Here is a 16137-nt window from a genome sequence, read left to right as displayed (position 1 = left end):
GTTATGGAAGGGCTTAATGCTCGTAAACGGCGTGTTGTAACTTTAATTCAATGACCCTGCTGCAGCACTTAAAAAGAAAATCGAAAGTGATGAAGTGGATGCAGAATCCTACCTCTGTCTCTTGTTACCAGGGCAACCATCTTGCCTTCTTCCCCAGAAGTGTCGCACTCGATTTGTTCGGTCATAGATACGATTGCAGCAGTTAATAATGAAAGGGAGCACCTCGGCTTTTATCGACAGAAGTGCAAGGTCACTGGCAAGACCAGCGCCCGATCCTGATTTCCAGAAAGCCTTTGATCTGGTGTCCCACAATGTTCTTACAAGAAAATTGAAGGATTGTGGGCATAACTGCGAGACAGTCGGGTGGGTAGGAAGCTGGCTGTGGGGTAGGACCCAGAGAGTCCTAATGAACGGATCTGTGTTGTCCTGGCGAGAAGTGGGCAGCGGTGTCCCACAGGGGTCGGTGCTTGGTCCAGTACTTTTCAATATTTTTATCAATGATTTGGGTATGGGGGTAAAGAGCTCGCTGGCCAAGTTCACTGACGACACCAAGTTGTGGGGAAGCATGGTCACGCTTAAAGATAGGCTACAGATACAGGCGGATCTAGACAGGCTGGCAAGGTGAGCAAGTCGGAACCAGATGAAGTTCAACATTGAGAAATGTAAATGCTCCACCTGGGGATGAACAGTCCCCTACACACCTACAGGCTTAGTGCCAAACTGACCAGCACCACGAACAAAAGGGACCTGGGGGTATTAATAAACCACAGTATGAACATGAGCTGGCAGTGCAATGTTGTAGCCACCAGGGCTAACAATACCCTGGCATGCATCAACTGATGCATCTCCAGCAAAACCAAGGAAGTGATTCTTCCGCTCCACTCGCCATTGGTGAGGCCACAACTGGAGGACTGCGTCCAGTTCTGGGCACCGCACTTCAAGGACATGGTATATCTTGAGAGAGTCCTGAGAAGGGCCCATCTGTATAATCAGGGACTTGCATGGCAAGCCATATGAGGAAGGGCTGAGGGACCTGGGACTCTTCAGCTTGGAAAAGAGAATGCTGAGAGGGGACTTGGTAGCAGCTTATCGCTATATCGGGAGTACATCAAGGGCTCAGTGAACAACTGTTCACCAGGGCTCCCTTGGGGAAAACCAGGAGTAAGCCACAAACTTCTGGAAGACCGTTTCAGGCTCAACATTAGGAAAAACTTCTTCCCATTCAGGGTGTCCAGATTGTGGAATAAGCTCCCTCCAGAGGTGGTGCAGTCACCTACCCTGGAAATCCTCAAGAGGAGACTGGACAGTCACCTTGCTGGGGTCATCTGACCCCCAGTTATCTTTCCTGCTTGGTGCAGGGGGCTGGACCCAATGATCTTCTGAGGTCCCTTCCAGCCTTACAATCTATGAATCCTGATGTCCTGGAAGCTATTGTGCCACTCTCTCTTCTTGCTTTCCTGAAAGTCTTCTTCAGCAGATGCCTCTTCTTGCCACTGAGATCCAGGCACTAAAACCCAAGGACTCTGTTTTTACAGTGCTGTGATACTTCCCTTTGAAGGTTTTGTGCATGCTCGTGGCCATATTCCAGGTATTTTGGGTGGCACCTTGTGATCAAATAGGCCTTTTCCATCTGTCTTGCTTCTTGATGACAGACTGCAAATTCTGCTCTAGATGTAAGGGGCTATCACGGAAAGCACAAGCCCTTTCCCTGCTCAGTCTTGCATATTCCCAGGCACAAGGTTGGAATTTTTAATTCTGCTACCCACCCTCTACGGATGAGTTTCTTAATGTGAGTATATATGGCGTGTTAAAGGAACGAACACCTCCATCTGTGCTCTGAGCACCATTCTTGCTCCTGCTCTTCTCTTGTGTAAGCCCGAACTACAATCTTTGTGGTTAGTAACAGCTGCAGAAATGGCTCACCCTAATTATCTCCGGGTCTTGCTGAACCACTCCTTGAGACTGGAGAAATGGGAATTTTGACTTCTAGATGTCATGAGTCAGTGTAGCTGGTGCACTGCATCAGAACACCCACCTTGCCTTTCCCAGTGGGTACAAGTCGGTGTCCATTTGCAGCAGCACCTGGTAAGAGCAACAGTAGCATTGCACCTGGGAACATCTTTCCTTGCCAGGTATTCAGATAATACTTCCTATAACAGCAACAGCTGCTGAGGAGCAGAATAGCACCAGGGCACCCACCTGTTGCTACTAACAGGCGCTTACTTTGTGGCTGTGCAGCTGCTTTCTCCATTAATTTCCTGCATGAGATCTGTTGAATAAATCAGGATGTTGCTGGTAGCCCTGTGCAGTATCAGGACTGCCTAAGCCAGTGCCTGCACATGGCTGTGACTGGTGGGCAATATATGGCTTAAAGAGCTTGCTGCATGGTACTGGAGAGGTCTGTCCTTATCTGAAATAAGCCAGTTTAAAATCGGTGACCCAGAATGGGAAGTGAATTAGCTGGGAACACTTGCAAAGCTGTAGCCCTGCCTAGTGAGTCACAGAGGAGGCGAAGCTGAAGTACAACTTGAAAGGAGCAGGGAATTGTGACTCTGAGCATGACGCACTCATTTGCCTTTCCATTCGGATTTCTTTTCATTCAGGCCGCGAGTCTCAGTCTCTGACCCCCGCCCTCTGTCGCTCCCTGTCGATTTACAGCTAACCCCGCCAGACGTCACTTTGAACTGGTGGCTTTGTCGCTAATACTGCTGCAGCCACCCCAGAGTTTCCATGTCTCATTCTTTCACCCCACCGGCAAAAATATCAAGAAAGGGTCTCTTTCTCCACACCCCCACCCTCCACCTCCCCACTGCCGCTCTGCATTTTTGGTGCAAATGGCTGAGAGTGGAGAAAGAGAAACATTTCAGAAGCTCCAAATGAATCTGCCTCTTCCTGGAGCCGTGCTTTGGGCAAGTGGCACTTGCAAGAGACCTTCCTTCTCCCATCCCAACACCAGTCTATTTAACACAGTGAACAGATGCTTTTGTTCCCAGGGAGTTTCTCCCAGTAAGCAGCAATGAAATGGCACTGGGGACTAAGCAATGACATCGGATACCTCTCTTCTCAAAGGCTTCCCAATTCAGTCGCATGCTTCAGGGTGTCAGTATTCAGTGTGGGGTCTGGAAGGGACTTGGCCTTGCATATACTCTTGCACTGTGGACTTCATTCATTCTAGGACAACAGGCACCTTCTGACAAAGCAACCACTAATCACTTTGATGCAGCCAGTAGCTTTAGCAGTACTAACCTTTTGCCCAATTCTAAGACTGTGGTTTCCTCAAAGCTCAGAGAATCATCTTGCCCCCATCTCTGAGGCGTGATAGGCAGCACTCTGCTATTGGAGAGGCTCCTTCCAACAGGTCTTTGGTTTCCTTTGTACTTCATTGAAACTCAGCTCTCCACTTGCTCTACATCTTATTAGCATACATACATATGTAAATGTTTGAATTCACTTCCCAGAGGAAGAAATCAGTATGACTACAGTATAGCGATTCAGGTTTCAGCTGTTAATAAAACCTATTTTTACTCTCCTGATAAGTAGGACAGGAGGAAGGAAAGAGGCAGAGCTGAAATACAGCAAAACAAAAACACTAGCTGCTAGAGACTTCTAGGCCTTCTCCCTTCAAAATCCCCTCTATCGACAACTGTGAGCATGTTTTCACTTTGATCTCTTTTTCTGTACCCTTTGCTTCATTCTCCCTGTCATTTAGATTTTGGTTCCCTCTAGTGCTATTGCCCACAGGAAGAATAGCTGGTGGCTGTGTTGGGTCTCAAAGTAGCTCTACTAAACAATCTTGCCAGAACACATCAGCTCAGGGTGAAGTCATTGTCTTGACAGTTACTTCCTTGATAAAAGCAGTCCCCCAAGGAAAGAAAATCAAATGAGCCAGCTAGCACAGGGCTTTGTGTGCCATGCACAACATTGAAAGAGCCATCTCAAAGGCAGGCATAATTATTGACCAGCATGCAGGTGGGTTGGACCTGCTGGCTTCCTGCCTTGATGGCCCAGTAGCCAGAATGCTCTTGCATTTCATTATAGTGATGATGACTAAGCTCAAAGGTTCGAATGGGTCTGACTGACAAATCTGGCCTGCCCTGATCCCACTCATTAAAGCCCACTTCTTCTTCCCCCTAGGCTTCTGGCACTGCTACGCCTCACACAGAAAAGCCAGGTGATGAACATCAACCTCCAGCTGGAATAGTAACTTTTCAAGCATTCAGGGTGGTTTGTAGGGCATGGTCTGTCCATTCGGATTGCAAGATCTGAGGCACAGAGAGTTGTATTTCCTGTGTGGCACTGGCAGTGTTTTGAAATAAATCTTCTAGGTCTCAGGAGCTACTTCATTACAAAGGCTCTGGCCAGCTCTTGGTGGCCATATTCTTATTCTTATTGCAGAGCAAGAAGCTGATTTCAAGCCTAAGAGCTCCAAGCCAATAGAGGCCAACATATATCACGGAATGTCTTTGCATCCTGGACTCCAGTACAATAGGCTTTGAGCAGACTTCCTACTGTACAAGAGATCTGAATGTTCACAGGACGTGCGAGTTTCCCGGGCCCTTCTGAGATCTTGGAGCCGGTATCTTTCCCACGTCCCTCTCTAGATTAATCACAAACTGAAATGCCAGGCTCACAAATGCTGGGTTTTCTCCATCCACAAAAATCCCAAATCCTCCATCAGCCTCTGCAGAGACGTTCTTTCCCAGAATGCACTAGCAACTTGGGGGCACCCTCTTTAGCAAACTTTCCTGAAAAGCCAGAACTCATCCTAGGTCCCTCTGAGGGGCAGGTGTTCAGAAATGCAGTCTGAACACAGAGCACTGCCACTTAGTCACAGAGCGGGTACTTCTTGCCACACGATGTTGTTGGCTTCACTGCCCATCCATGAAACCCCACATCTGCTGTTGTTTCTCCAAGGACCATCTTCAGAGTACTTACAGGCAGGAAGAACTGCCAGGACTGAGCACTTAAAATGCTGAGCTGTTGTAGCTGACTGTTTCTGCTGCTTCTAATCCAACTGTCCACCGTGTACCCGGGAAAAATAGGAGACTGGGAAATAATTCACTGGGGAATGAAAGGGAATGCATAAAGGCAAAATTTCATGCCTTCTCAGTTTGAAAATGGCTGCACAGGTCTTGCTTACTCTGGATCTCTTGCTGTCTTTTTAAAGCAAACCTCACATGGGGTAGGGGAGTTGAGAATCTTTCCAGGGAGTTCAAATTTAAATTTGAATCTAATCCCTTTCACGCTGCTTCATAACTTTTATTTCCAAATCATGTTTGCTAATTGCAAAGCAGGGTTTTAAACAAGGGTTCACTGCTGCTTTGAATACTAATTGGTCTATCCCAATGAGAATGAGACATTCTAGTGGATCCACTGCCACTGCAACATCACATTGTTGTGGAGGTGATAGCATGCAGATGGTTCAGGTTTGCAACAGCCTCGTTCGAACCCTTCAGCTCGCCCCTCCTGACCCCAGTCAGCTGGCTATTGTGATGGATTTGAACTGGAAGCTATTTCTGATGTCTGCACATGCCACCAACTAACTAAACATTTGCATTGCACCTAGCACTGTCTGGAGCAGGCAGCGCAAATAGGCCAAGAACCAAATAGGGAATGAAGACAAACTCTCAGGCCTTCCCTGCCAGATTTTGAGGCAGGGTGCGGCGTGCAGTGAAGCTTGTGTTGCTAGTGCCCTCCACCGAGTAGATTCAAAGGATATCCGTCTCTGACCCCTACAGCAGCGCCTCTGGACCCTGAAATTAAAATCAGTTAATTGGAGAAGAAATCTTACAATCTCAGGCAGTGGCTTGATGGTTTCATTAGCACCCAGCCCATGGTACAAAAGCAGGGTTTGAATCAGGAACCCAGCTGCACTTCACCAGTATCTGCTTCAACCCTCTCTGTCATTTTCTGCATGGGGGTGGGGGATGAGCAACCCTCCTAGAGCAAGCCAACAAAATGCTTTGATGCAACAGCCTCAGAGGCGCTGGGGACAGCCTGCCACTCTGCACGCCAGATACGAAGCCACACAACAGCACAGTTCATGCGGGGTGGGAGGAAGCAACTGGATGGCCAGTGTTAATCCCCCGGCACCCACATCATTCCATTAGCAGGGGCCCATAACTGGGGGAACGGGCGCTTGCCAGGGATGGCAGAGTGTGTCTGAGGAACCCGCGTGTGAGCGTGCAGAAACTGTTACAGGCGTGTGGAATTTTGAGTGTCGGTGGAAGCAGAACGACACTGGATTCCTCTACTGCAGCCTTGGGCGTGCAGGGGCCTGGGGGGACGTCTCGGAAACTCCGTTCTTAATGCCAGCGCCCAACGCCAGCAGCTGTTCTGGAGTGCCTCTGTCACAAGATGTAAAAGGCCACCTGTCTGACTCCTGTGATATAGACACGATGCAAGACAATTGGCCTCTTAATCTGATTAGGAATGGCCTCCAGTGCCAAGTTTCTTCCCTGGGCAGATGCCAAACTTATAGCAGCTCCATGGGCAAGGGATTACATGGTACTCAATTCCACTGTGACAAGGGTGGGGTGGAAAGGTAAAGCATGAAGAGGCTTTGCTGCAATCCTTCAGGGAATTGCCTGCTGGAGGGCAATTTGGGGATAAAGACCTGTCGTTCTTAAACTCTTCTGCTGTGAATTCTTTTTTCCTCCTGTGCTGTTTTGAAGCTCAAACACTGAGTGGAGGTGTCTGATTGTCAGCCCTAGCTGTAGGATTCCCTCCTCTCCCTGCAGAAGAGGTATAGCCCAGACAGCTGCAGGGCAAGCTTCTCTTACATGGCTCTCTGCTGAGGTGCATCAGCCCTGCTGCTGAAGAACTACCTGCACATAAGTGGTGGGGCCATGGTTCATTTTCTGTGTCGCTTCTGACCAGACTCAAGAGGGGTGATCTCGAGATGGAAGGCTCCAGCCCTTATTTCCAGCCATGCTGTTATGGATATTTGTCCCATGGTCAGGTTTATCTCGCAGCATGCGTCTCTTGCTTTGCCAAACATAGCTTTCTGGAGCAAGGAGGGTAGGTCATCAGAGCTTCCCCTTAGTTGAAAGGCAACCAGTAGTGTGGATGCCCTTTTTTATTCACATTGGCTCTCGTAGCTGTTCCATTATCTCCTACAGCTGAACAGTGGAGACAAGGAGCCAAGATGCTGGTATCTCCACAGTGTTGCTTGTTCAAAAACCTACAAGGGCAGAAACCAGACCAAGAGGCTGTCCATAAACAAAAAACCCCACGTAGCTTTGATATGATGCGGGTGGAAAATCTCAAACTGCCAGGAGCTTCCTGTGGTGCTGTAGAAAGAGAAACCAGACTGACGTTCTGCACCTTGGACTCTTTACAGTTGGTTTCGTAAGAAACACGCTCAGGCAGAGGCTCTGGTCCCCATCCCTCCCAGCCCAGAGACAAAGGACAGGTGGAGGAGTATGACGGTGGTGCCTTATCTGGAAGATCTGCATGGCTACAATGAGGAAGAAGATGATGACTTGTACGACATTGAAGATGATATCATCTACACTCAGGACTTCACTGTACCAGGTAAGAGACAGGGGTGGTGGAATTGAAGGCCAGAGGAACTGTTTGTTACGTAGAGAGGGCCTGAGGTTTGACAGACTAAATCTCTCGGAAGATGATAGAAGCCTGCTGATTATGAAGTGGGTGCGAGTGATGCGCGGTCTTTTGAGTGAGTCTTGGAGCTCTAGATGGCTTGTTTTTCTCTTTCTCAAATAGGACACCCCTTCCTGTGCATTACCTACACACCATTTTCCTTTGATGCATCTGCCAATAGTTTCTTCCTACTGGATTCTCTTGCTCAGCATGCTTAATTCCACAGCCAGTTTTTCTAGACAATATCTGGGTCATGTGGAAGCACAGCCTTACGTGACTGTGCTCATAGCAGAGGGCACACTGGGGGATAGGAGGGAGCATTCAGGGACCCGCACTTCATTTTTAGTGTTGTTAGGCTCATTCTGCTGCCCTGATCTCTTGACTCTCTAGCTACAGGATTGCCTTTCAAATGGACAGAGGAGGAATCCTAAATGTTAACCACAAAGAAACAAACAGCCTGACATTTTTCAGAGCTAGGGAGTGGATGTAACTGTGCAACCCCTGTTAATCAAAGGGGATTGCATGTGGCTGATACCTTTAGTGAGCTCTGGAAATCTCGGTCTCTCTGTGCATTTAAATCCTGAAACGTAGGAGGGTAAGTGGAGGGTGGGCACCTGTGCAAAGCTTTGTCGCTATCAGGATAATGTCAGTGGCAGGTGGCAGCACTGCTCTTTCTCCCTGTCCCTACTCGGGTTATTTCATATGCTTTAGATTGTAAGCTCCTGTTCCATAAGCTGCTTTGACAGTTACTCCCATGTTTTTAGTTTCCCCCACTCCTGTACAGATGGCTTGACAATCATTTTTTTTAAGTGGGGGGGAATTTGCTACTGTTTGTAGAGGAGCTGATTTTTATTCCTTACCGTAAGGCAACCCTAAGTGTCTGGGCATGAGTCATCTCTGCTACCAGGGAGAGCTCCAGCTCCGTGGGTGTTGGATTACCCAGACTGGACCACATTCTGTCCTGACAGGCAGCCGGACAGTTGCTTCAGTGGGTGTGAGCAAAAACTCTCACGCCTTCTGGCTCCTTCTGTGCAACGAGCTGTCTCTAGACCACCTCTGCTTTCTCTGACTCTTGACTCCCTGATTATACATGATTACACATGGTCAGGAAACAGTAGGGGAGCCCGGAGGCCACGAAGCAAATGCGGACAGCTTTTGGCCTTGAGTATCCTATGTATGAAAACCTTGGGGTGGAGCCTCAGCATAATGGAGCCATTCCCTTGTTTCGCTGATGTCTCGACATGCAAGCAAAATGCACCAAGCCAGCAGAGTCTTTGCCCCATGTTGCGTGACATCTCTGTTAAGCCCCCAAGTAGGCATCCATTTGGGCGTACAGGGAGGTGGGTCACTGACTGAGGCAGGACTGGCAGGCCCAGATAAAGGGAGTTTAATTAGCAAAAGGAACAATTCTGTTGCCAATTCAATGGTGACATTTGGGCTGTTCATAATAACTGTTGTTTCCATCAAGAATCAGTGTCCCTGTGGCAGCTGGGCATCCTGCAGAGAGATGGCCCTTGGGAAGCCCGAACCAGGCATGTTCTTTCTCTCTGCTCTCGTACTCTCTAACTGTCTGACCCATGCCTGTAGTCTGGATGGCTGTTCATTTGGCCAGAAGCTGCTCGCATTCCCCAGTGGAGGTTCCTTGGGTTCCATTTTTAAACTTATTCAATTCTGAAAAGAAATGCCAACTCTCTAGAGAGCTTCTGAAGACAGCAGCAGCAGTTGGGAGAGAAGAGAACTTGCCAAAGTTATTTTCTGCGTCGGCTGGGAGCAGAGGCCCGGTTGAAGCCCACAGTGTATGAACGCAGACTGCTGGCAGCCAGGTTTGAAATTCCTTACCATTTAACTCACTCCTGTATCCTCTTTTTGAGATCAACATCAAGAAGCAAAGTTTGATAGCCATACTCACCTGCAGCTGCCCTTGGGGTGCGGAAATGGAGGCCAAAGACTAACCTACTTCCACTCAGATCCCTGTTGATGGCACCATGTATTGAGGAGGTGCTACGGGCAGAATTTTATCCACAATAGAGCTGTTAGATGTAGTGCTCCTGATTTTTCTCCTGCAGCCGACTCCAAGGATGCATGGGATGGCCTCTTTGTGTCCGTCTCTCTAATCATGCTCTGTCGCTTTCCTGTGCATTCCTAGGTGCAGAGGAAGAAGCTGAGGCAGGGCTTAGAGAGGACAAAGCAGAGCAGCTGAGCGATCTCACCGAGTTGTTTGGAGAGGAAGCCGAGTTGCCAGCAGCCAGGATCCTAGAAGAGGAATGTGAAGGGTAGTCTAGCTTCCAGAGATACTGCAGAGAGACCCTAGACGCCCTTCCTGCTGCTTGAACGAGTGGCATTGGGTTAGGAATGGAGAATCTTCTCCAGACTTTGGTGGGAACTTTCCCATTGCCATGATGGCAGCACTACTTCAAAAATAGATAGATGTGTTCTGCAAGAGGGTCTGCTGTATTGCTTTAGCAAAAATTAGCCATGGCAAAGCCAGCGTGGAGCTGATCTGAGGGGAAGAAAGCCAGCACTAAGTGAGTGGGACTGTCACATGCGATAACCAACCAGCCTTGTCTTTTTTCAGTTAGTTCTCTCAGTAGATAGCAGCAGTGAAACTTCCATTGTTAATTTTAAAGGTGATTTTACTAAAGAAACTGTCTTAAAGAAGTATCTGTGGAGTTGAGCACTGAGATGGTTACCTGTCCCTTGGGCCAGCCTGTTCTACTTGCCTTGCCCTCCACCCCCACATTGTTTGATTTGGGTTTTCTTTGTCTGGCTTTGCTTTCCTTGTCTATGTGTATCTCTGGGTTATGAAGGTGAAGAGCTGTGCAGGAGTGCAGCTCCTGAGCCGATCATTCATTAACATGCGCTCTGGGATGCTCTGGGCCTGGTGGTTCACGGTAGGGTCAGGTGTATGACTGCAGCCCAGCATCCGTGTGCAGATGGTGATGCTGAGCTGCGTAGCAGGTATGCAAGAGCTCTGTCCAGTTCAGATGAGGGTAAGCACTGTTTTGGGCAGCCAGCAGAGCTCAGCCCCAAACACCCATGCTCAGGGTGTCTGAGGAGAGGTACTCCTGTTCAATGTGATTTTTGAGCTCCCTTCCTGGGTTTCTTACCTGCTGTTAGTAGAAGGAACTTGGGGCCCGTGCTACAGCAACCTGTTAATGCAGTATCTGTGCCTCGCACTCTGCCCTTTCCCCTATGCTTTACAGAGTCACCTGCACCAGGCAGGATTGAGCCCTCAGCAACACCATTATTTACCTGCTCATGGGGCAGCTTTTGCCTCCAGTGTGGGCAGGTGCCACGTGACAGAGGGAGGCTGTAGCTGGAACAGCAGTCTCCGTTCTTCCATACTCCTGCAAACAGCAGCGTTTCCACCCAAACGGGACCTGTCAGTCAGCGAGGTGGCGTGCAAATTACTGAAAGATGTTCAGTGTTCTCCCGCCTGCTTTGTGCAGCTTCAAAGAGACGTGAAACTCTGCTTAATAGCAGCCCCCCAGAGCAGCAGTGGGTGGGTGGGTGAGTGGGTGTGCACGCCATTCCACGTGTTGTCTTGTGTTTTAAGACTTGAGTGGTGATATTAGGTAACTGAAAGGTTCTGAAGAGTAATTGCACAGCCTCGCTCCAATCGCTAGCACAAAAAAGCTTTGTCCAGACCACCGCAAAGGTCCCACTGCTGTGTTGTCCCCCGACTGCTCAGCTGTCATTGTGAGCTGGATGCTCTGAGCCACCTGCTGCCCTCCATTATGCTGACCGGAATCGAGGATGGAGTTGGGTCCTTCCTTATTATTAGCGTAGCATGAACCCTGAAGTCAGGCAGATTGAGCTGTGGCTCGACTCATCCTGTGCATGTGACCTGCTAAGGAGAGAGAGCACAGTACATCCACGCTGCCAGAAACCGGTTTGATCAGTTTGGGTATTGACTAACGAGAACTGATCTGTTTGCCTTGGGTCACTGCTGTCCAGTTTATTATCCGGTGGCTTTTGGTCTGATGCGGATGAAAACTGAGATCCTTTTAAAACGGGGAAGTCCATTTACCCAGGCAGCATAATGGAAGCATTGAATTTGTCTAGAGTGAAGCTGCTTGGATAGGCAAGCTGCTGGAAAGGGGTGGATATTTGCAGCCTGTAGAATGCCATTGTAGGGAGTAAAATCTGAAAGCGAATTTGTTGAGGAAACAGGAAGAAGGATGAGGGTCTGGTACAATCCGAGTTCTGGGGTTGCACGGAGTTTGCAGAATTAAGGGGCAGCTTGCAAAGAGCATGCATGCCTCTTCCCTTCGCAGCTTTCTGGCGGGACCCTCCAGGCTCGCTCTGAGATTCCATTCAAATAAAAACCCGTGCGGACGACTGATCAGTTTAGATGCGGTCCCGCCGGGCAGCGGGAGAGCTCGTGAATCACTGGCAGGGTGGGCGTTCCACCGAGGAGGGGGAGGGGACCTCATTAAATCGAACATCCTTCAGAGGAGGGAAGGGGCTTTTCAGAGAGTGCTTTTATTTCTAAGTGGTTATTGAAAGATCTGTGCCATTCTGCGGAGAGCCTGAAACCTCCCGCGCCCTTGGTTCGATCTGTGCTAAATGGCTCTTCAGAGGCACACGCTGAAGGGAGGACATTAGGATGTCAGGCCACATCGAAAGGCATCCTTTCTGGAGGGGGCCGCGGTCTTCTGCTCCTGTGGTGGTGGCGGCGGGTGGGTGTGCATGTCTGTGTGATATAACCGAGCTGAAGCACTTTTGCTTGTGGCCTTCATCCTGAAATGTCTATTTAAAAATGTTGCCAACTTTGTTCTCCGCATCATTAACTGTCTTGTTGATCGGGACCCCAGTTTGGGCTCCTATAGAGAGACCAAGCTGAGGTAGTCCCATCACCCCCACCCTATCCCACCCTCCATATTCAGGATGTGAGCATTTGGAAAGATGTGTTTCCATCCTCTTCCCCCCCCCCCCCCCCCCCACACACACACACACACACACACACGTTTCCCCTGTTCCAGCTGACGAACACAGCGATTCGGAAGCTCTTTGCATCTTTATTTTAAACCACTCTCGTCTGAAAGAGCTGGACCGAGCACTTGGGAGGCCACGAGGGGTGGCAAGGACAAATGCACATGCTCTTGATGGCTGGCGTCCCTCTCTCTCTTTATTTTTAACGCCGCTTGGCTGATAATGGTAAGGCAGCATAATGACTGGAGAACAATAGACGCAGCACGATGGGTCACAGCTTCCGCGTGGGCGGAGAGCTGCCAGCCTTCAGCAAGCGTTTAAAATTCTTATTTTCATTAATCGAGCGTCAGCAATTGTCATTAGAAGGAGAGACAAAATTAGCTTGGCGGGGTCTTCTTCCCACCCTTCACTGCCCCACCCGATGTCCCTGGGATTCAGCTCAGGAGGGTTGGGGGAGCCCGCCCCACGAACAAAAAATGAACGGGTTTGAATTTTCTTTTTCAATCCACAATGTTAATCGATTTGGCTAGAATTCAGCTGAGGAAGGAGCCCGGCTCTGCTTCGAGGAGGGTTATTTGAGGTGCTGCAGAGGCACGTCATTGAGATTTGGGGGGGACAAAGTGAACCAAAATACTGGATTCTTGGAGAGGAAACATGGCTGGGATGTGCTGCCTGCCAGTTGCAGCTTGGGGCTGGGGGAGCCAAGGGTTTAACAGGGGGCCAGTGATTTTTGGGGGTGGGGGATGGCAGAGGATGGCAGCATGAGGTCTGTTTTAATGGAGTTCTGGGTTTTTCCCCGGGCGGGGAGGGGGAAACACACCCGAACTTTCTTGGAGATGTCCCATTTTAAGGGATCAGATGTTGGGACCTCAGACTTACTCACTGGCTCGGGATCGCTGGGTTTCGTTCCCTGCTCTGCCAGTGTCTTGCTCTGGGCCCTTCAGCACATCACTTAACCAACCTGCTCAGAACTGGCCCTGGATGTTTGCGGTGCTGCGGCTGGTTTGGGCACTCGGCATCGTGTGCTCAGGGCCTGGCTTTCTCAGAGGACGTGAGGCTGATGGCTGAAGTGGGTGGAAGCTCTGGCTGCTCAGCATCCCATCCTGGCAGCTCAGGGGGGCTCCCTAAATTAGCAGATACCCTTGAGAATTTCGCCCTGTGTTTTGCGTTCTCCGGTGGTAGCGCAAGGGTCCTGTGTCTGTCTGAAAGCCAAAGGAAAAGCCGGCTTCTGGGGGCTAGCGCTGCTTGCAGCTGAACCAAGGGTAACCTCTTGGCTTAAGGCTTGTGAGCAATGGGGAACCCACCTTGGGCACGTCGGTTGTTCCAGGGGTTATTTCACCTCCCTGTTTAAAAACACGTGCCCTTTTTGAGCCTGCCACAGCTGATCTCATGTTCTCAGCTTTCACAGTGCTCTACCTTGGCTCCAGTTCCCCACTCCTTGGGGCTGCCGGCCGGTTTGCCACACATGCCAGGCATCCGAAATGCTGTTTCTGATGAAGTTTGGTGGAAGTTGTTCATGTCAGCTGCCCCCCCCACCAGCAAGGAGCATGGGGAGTGCCTGGCTCTGGGATGCCCATTAAACGCGTCCCATAGCAGGGGAGCTGGGGAACTCCCAGCAAGGCCTTTGGCTGGAGGCACGGGGGAGTTGACGAGAGCGACGAGAGCAGCGGCATCTGCTCCGCAGGCCAAGAAGCAGGAGCGTGGAGGAGGAGGAGAGGCGCTCAACAACCTCTTCCCCTCCGCACCAAGTAGAAACCATCACAGTCCCCCTTGGCGTCCCCTCCCCCCGGGATGGGGTGATGGCTGGGATGACGTGACGCTCGGCCTTGGGGAAGGAGCTGAGCATCTTTTAAAGAAAAGGATACATAATCGTCGTGCAGCCCCCGCTACCGTTTGAGCCTCTGAGTCAGAACTGAAGAGCCCTGGAGCGTGACGTTCCTTCCAGAAGGAAATTACCTTGGCTGGATCAGGCGGCAGGGAGGGAGGGAGGAGAGCCCAGCAAGCTGACGCCCTCTTGTCGCTACCCCTCTCCAACCCCGTGTCCGATGGGCTTTGCGCCTGCCGTGCCCAGTCACTCTGAGCTGCCTGGGGCTACCTGGCACTGATGGAGGGCAAAGATCCTGTGTCCTCTGCCAGGCACTTCAGGGCTCTGTAAAACCTCCAGGGTGAAATTCACCTCTGCCAAGGGGACGACAAGCCCAGGCCTTCGCTTTCGCAGCAAGAGGGCGATGGCTGAGATCAGTCCTGAGCATCCGGAGCCCGTGGTGCAGGGGTTATTGGTGTTGTTCCAGCCCTACGTGCATGGCGGGGAAGGAGGCACCAGAAGCAGCACATGGTGTTTGTAGGTGGCTAATGGGAGGGGGAGCTGTAATTTGGGAACCCCTCGTTCAGGTGGGTCCTAGCTTGACCCATGACCCCTCTTTTGGCCCCGCAGGAAGCAGATTTCAAGAAAATTTAAATCTGAACGTGGAATTTAGAGTGATCCACACCGGCCAAGCCTTGTCCTTAATGAAAGTAGAGCCAGTCTTCTCCCTACCACCAGCCAGCCCCTCTCACCTTGCACTGACCCCCACCCCTCCTGGTTCTCTTCCAGGACAGGTGCCTGACGAGGAGGCCGGGCAGAACGGGCAGAGCCGCAGCAAGGGGCTGCCCAAGCCAGTGTGTATGAATGGGACGGAGCCAGGGCAGCTGAGCACCAAATCGAAGGCAGAGCGGCGGGCCAGCGCCTCCTCCAACCCCTCCCGCAAGGCCTGCTCCGCCAGCAGCAAGATCCGCAAGCTCTCCACCTGCAAGCAGCAGTGAGCCCGGAGCGCTGCGCTCCTTGCAGGTACGGCTGGACCTCCTAGGCTCGTGGGCTACACGGCCCTGTGGGGGTGGGGGGTGCTGTGGGGAGGGTCTTGGTGCGGACCCTGGCTGTGTAACCCCAAGGCACTCTGGGTAGAAGGATGGACCTGGACCCCCCAGTGATGATGGATGGGGGGAGGGATGGCCCTGAAGCTGGTGCATCTGCCACCCCAGTGAACACAGCCCTGACCAGGACCCCTCACCCTTCCTGGGATCAGTCTGAGCCCTGGAAAACCCAAAGGTGGGGCACTGTTCTCTGCCTGAGAGGGTCTGAGCTGTGGGGAGGGGGAGTGGGCTGCTTTGCTTTCTTCACTTGGGTACCACAGGGCTGGGCCCAGGCCTGGACCTGCCTCCACTGGTTCCTGCCCTGTCACCTGGTGCTAGCTTCTGGGGCCAGAGCTGTAGCACTGACTCCCACCTGAATGCCATACCAGGCTCCCAGGAGCTTTAAACCACATCCTCCTCCTCCCACGGCCACTGGCAGGCACTAGAGGACAGGTCAGTCTGATGCCTGGCAGTCGGCATCAGAGGATAAGGAGTTACAAAGGCAGCTATGGACAGGAGGGGTTGGGATGCCCAGGCAGGGGCCAGTCGAAGGACGGCGTCCGTCTGGAGAGCCAGCTTCCTGGGGCAGGGTGCTGCCGCGGGGCAGCCCAGGCCAGCGGGCGCCAGGGAGAAGGCGCACGCTCGTTTTCCAGGAAGGGATTAAGTCGGAGCCCTGTCTCTGCCTGCCGGGTGGTGGATGCAGAAGCA

At 51.1% G+C, this 16137-nt stretch overlaps 1 protein-coding gene across 2 annotated transcripts in view; it reads left to right on the top strand.

The window, feature by feature from the left end:
- Positions 1-16137, top strand: part of STK11 (serine/threonine kinase 11) — a 63807-nt gene that overhangs the window by 45915 nt on the left and 1755 nt on the right. For both annotated transcript variants that reach the window (XM_059720012.1, XM_014611549.3), the window contains exons 9-10: positions 7343-7536; positions 15134-15367. In XM_059720012.1, the coding sequence (XP_059575995.1) occupies positions 7343-7536; positions 15134-15342 (403 nt within the window). In that variant the 3' untranslated portion in view covers positions 15343-15367. The remainder of the gene's footprint in view (positions 1-7342; positions 7537-15133; positions 15368-16137) is intronic.

Source organism: Alligator mississippiensis, chromosome 16 (genome assembly GCF_030867095.1).
Source record: "Alligator mississippiensis isolate rAllMis1 chromosome 16, rAllMis1, whole genome shotgun sequence".
NCBI classification, from domain to species: domain Eukaryota; kingdom Metazoa; phylum Chordata; order Crocodylia; family Alligatoridae; genus Alligator; species Alligator mississippiensis.
This window is presented reverse-complemented; position numbering and strand designations above follow the sequence as displayed.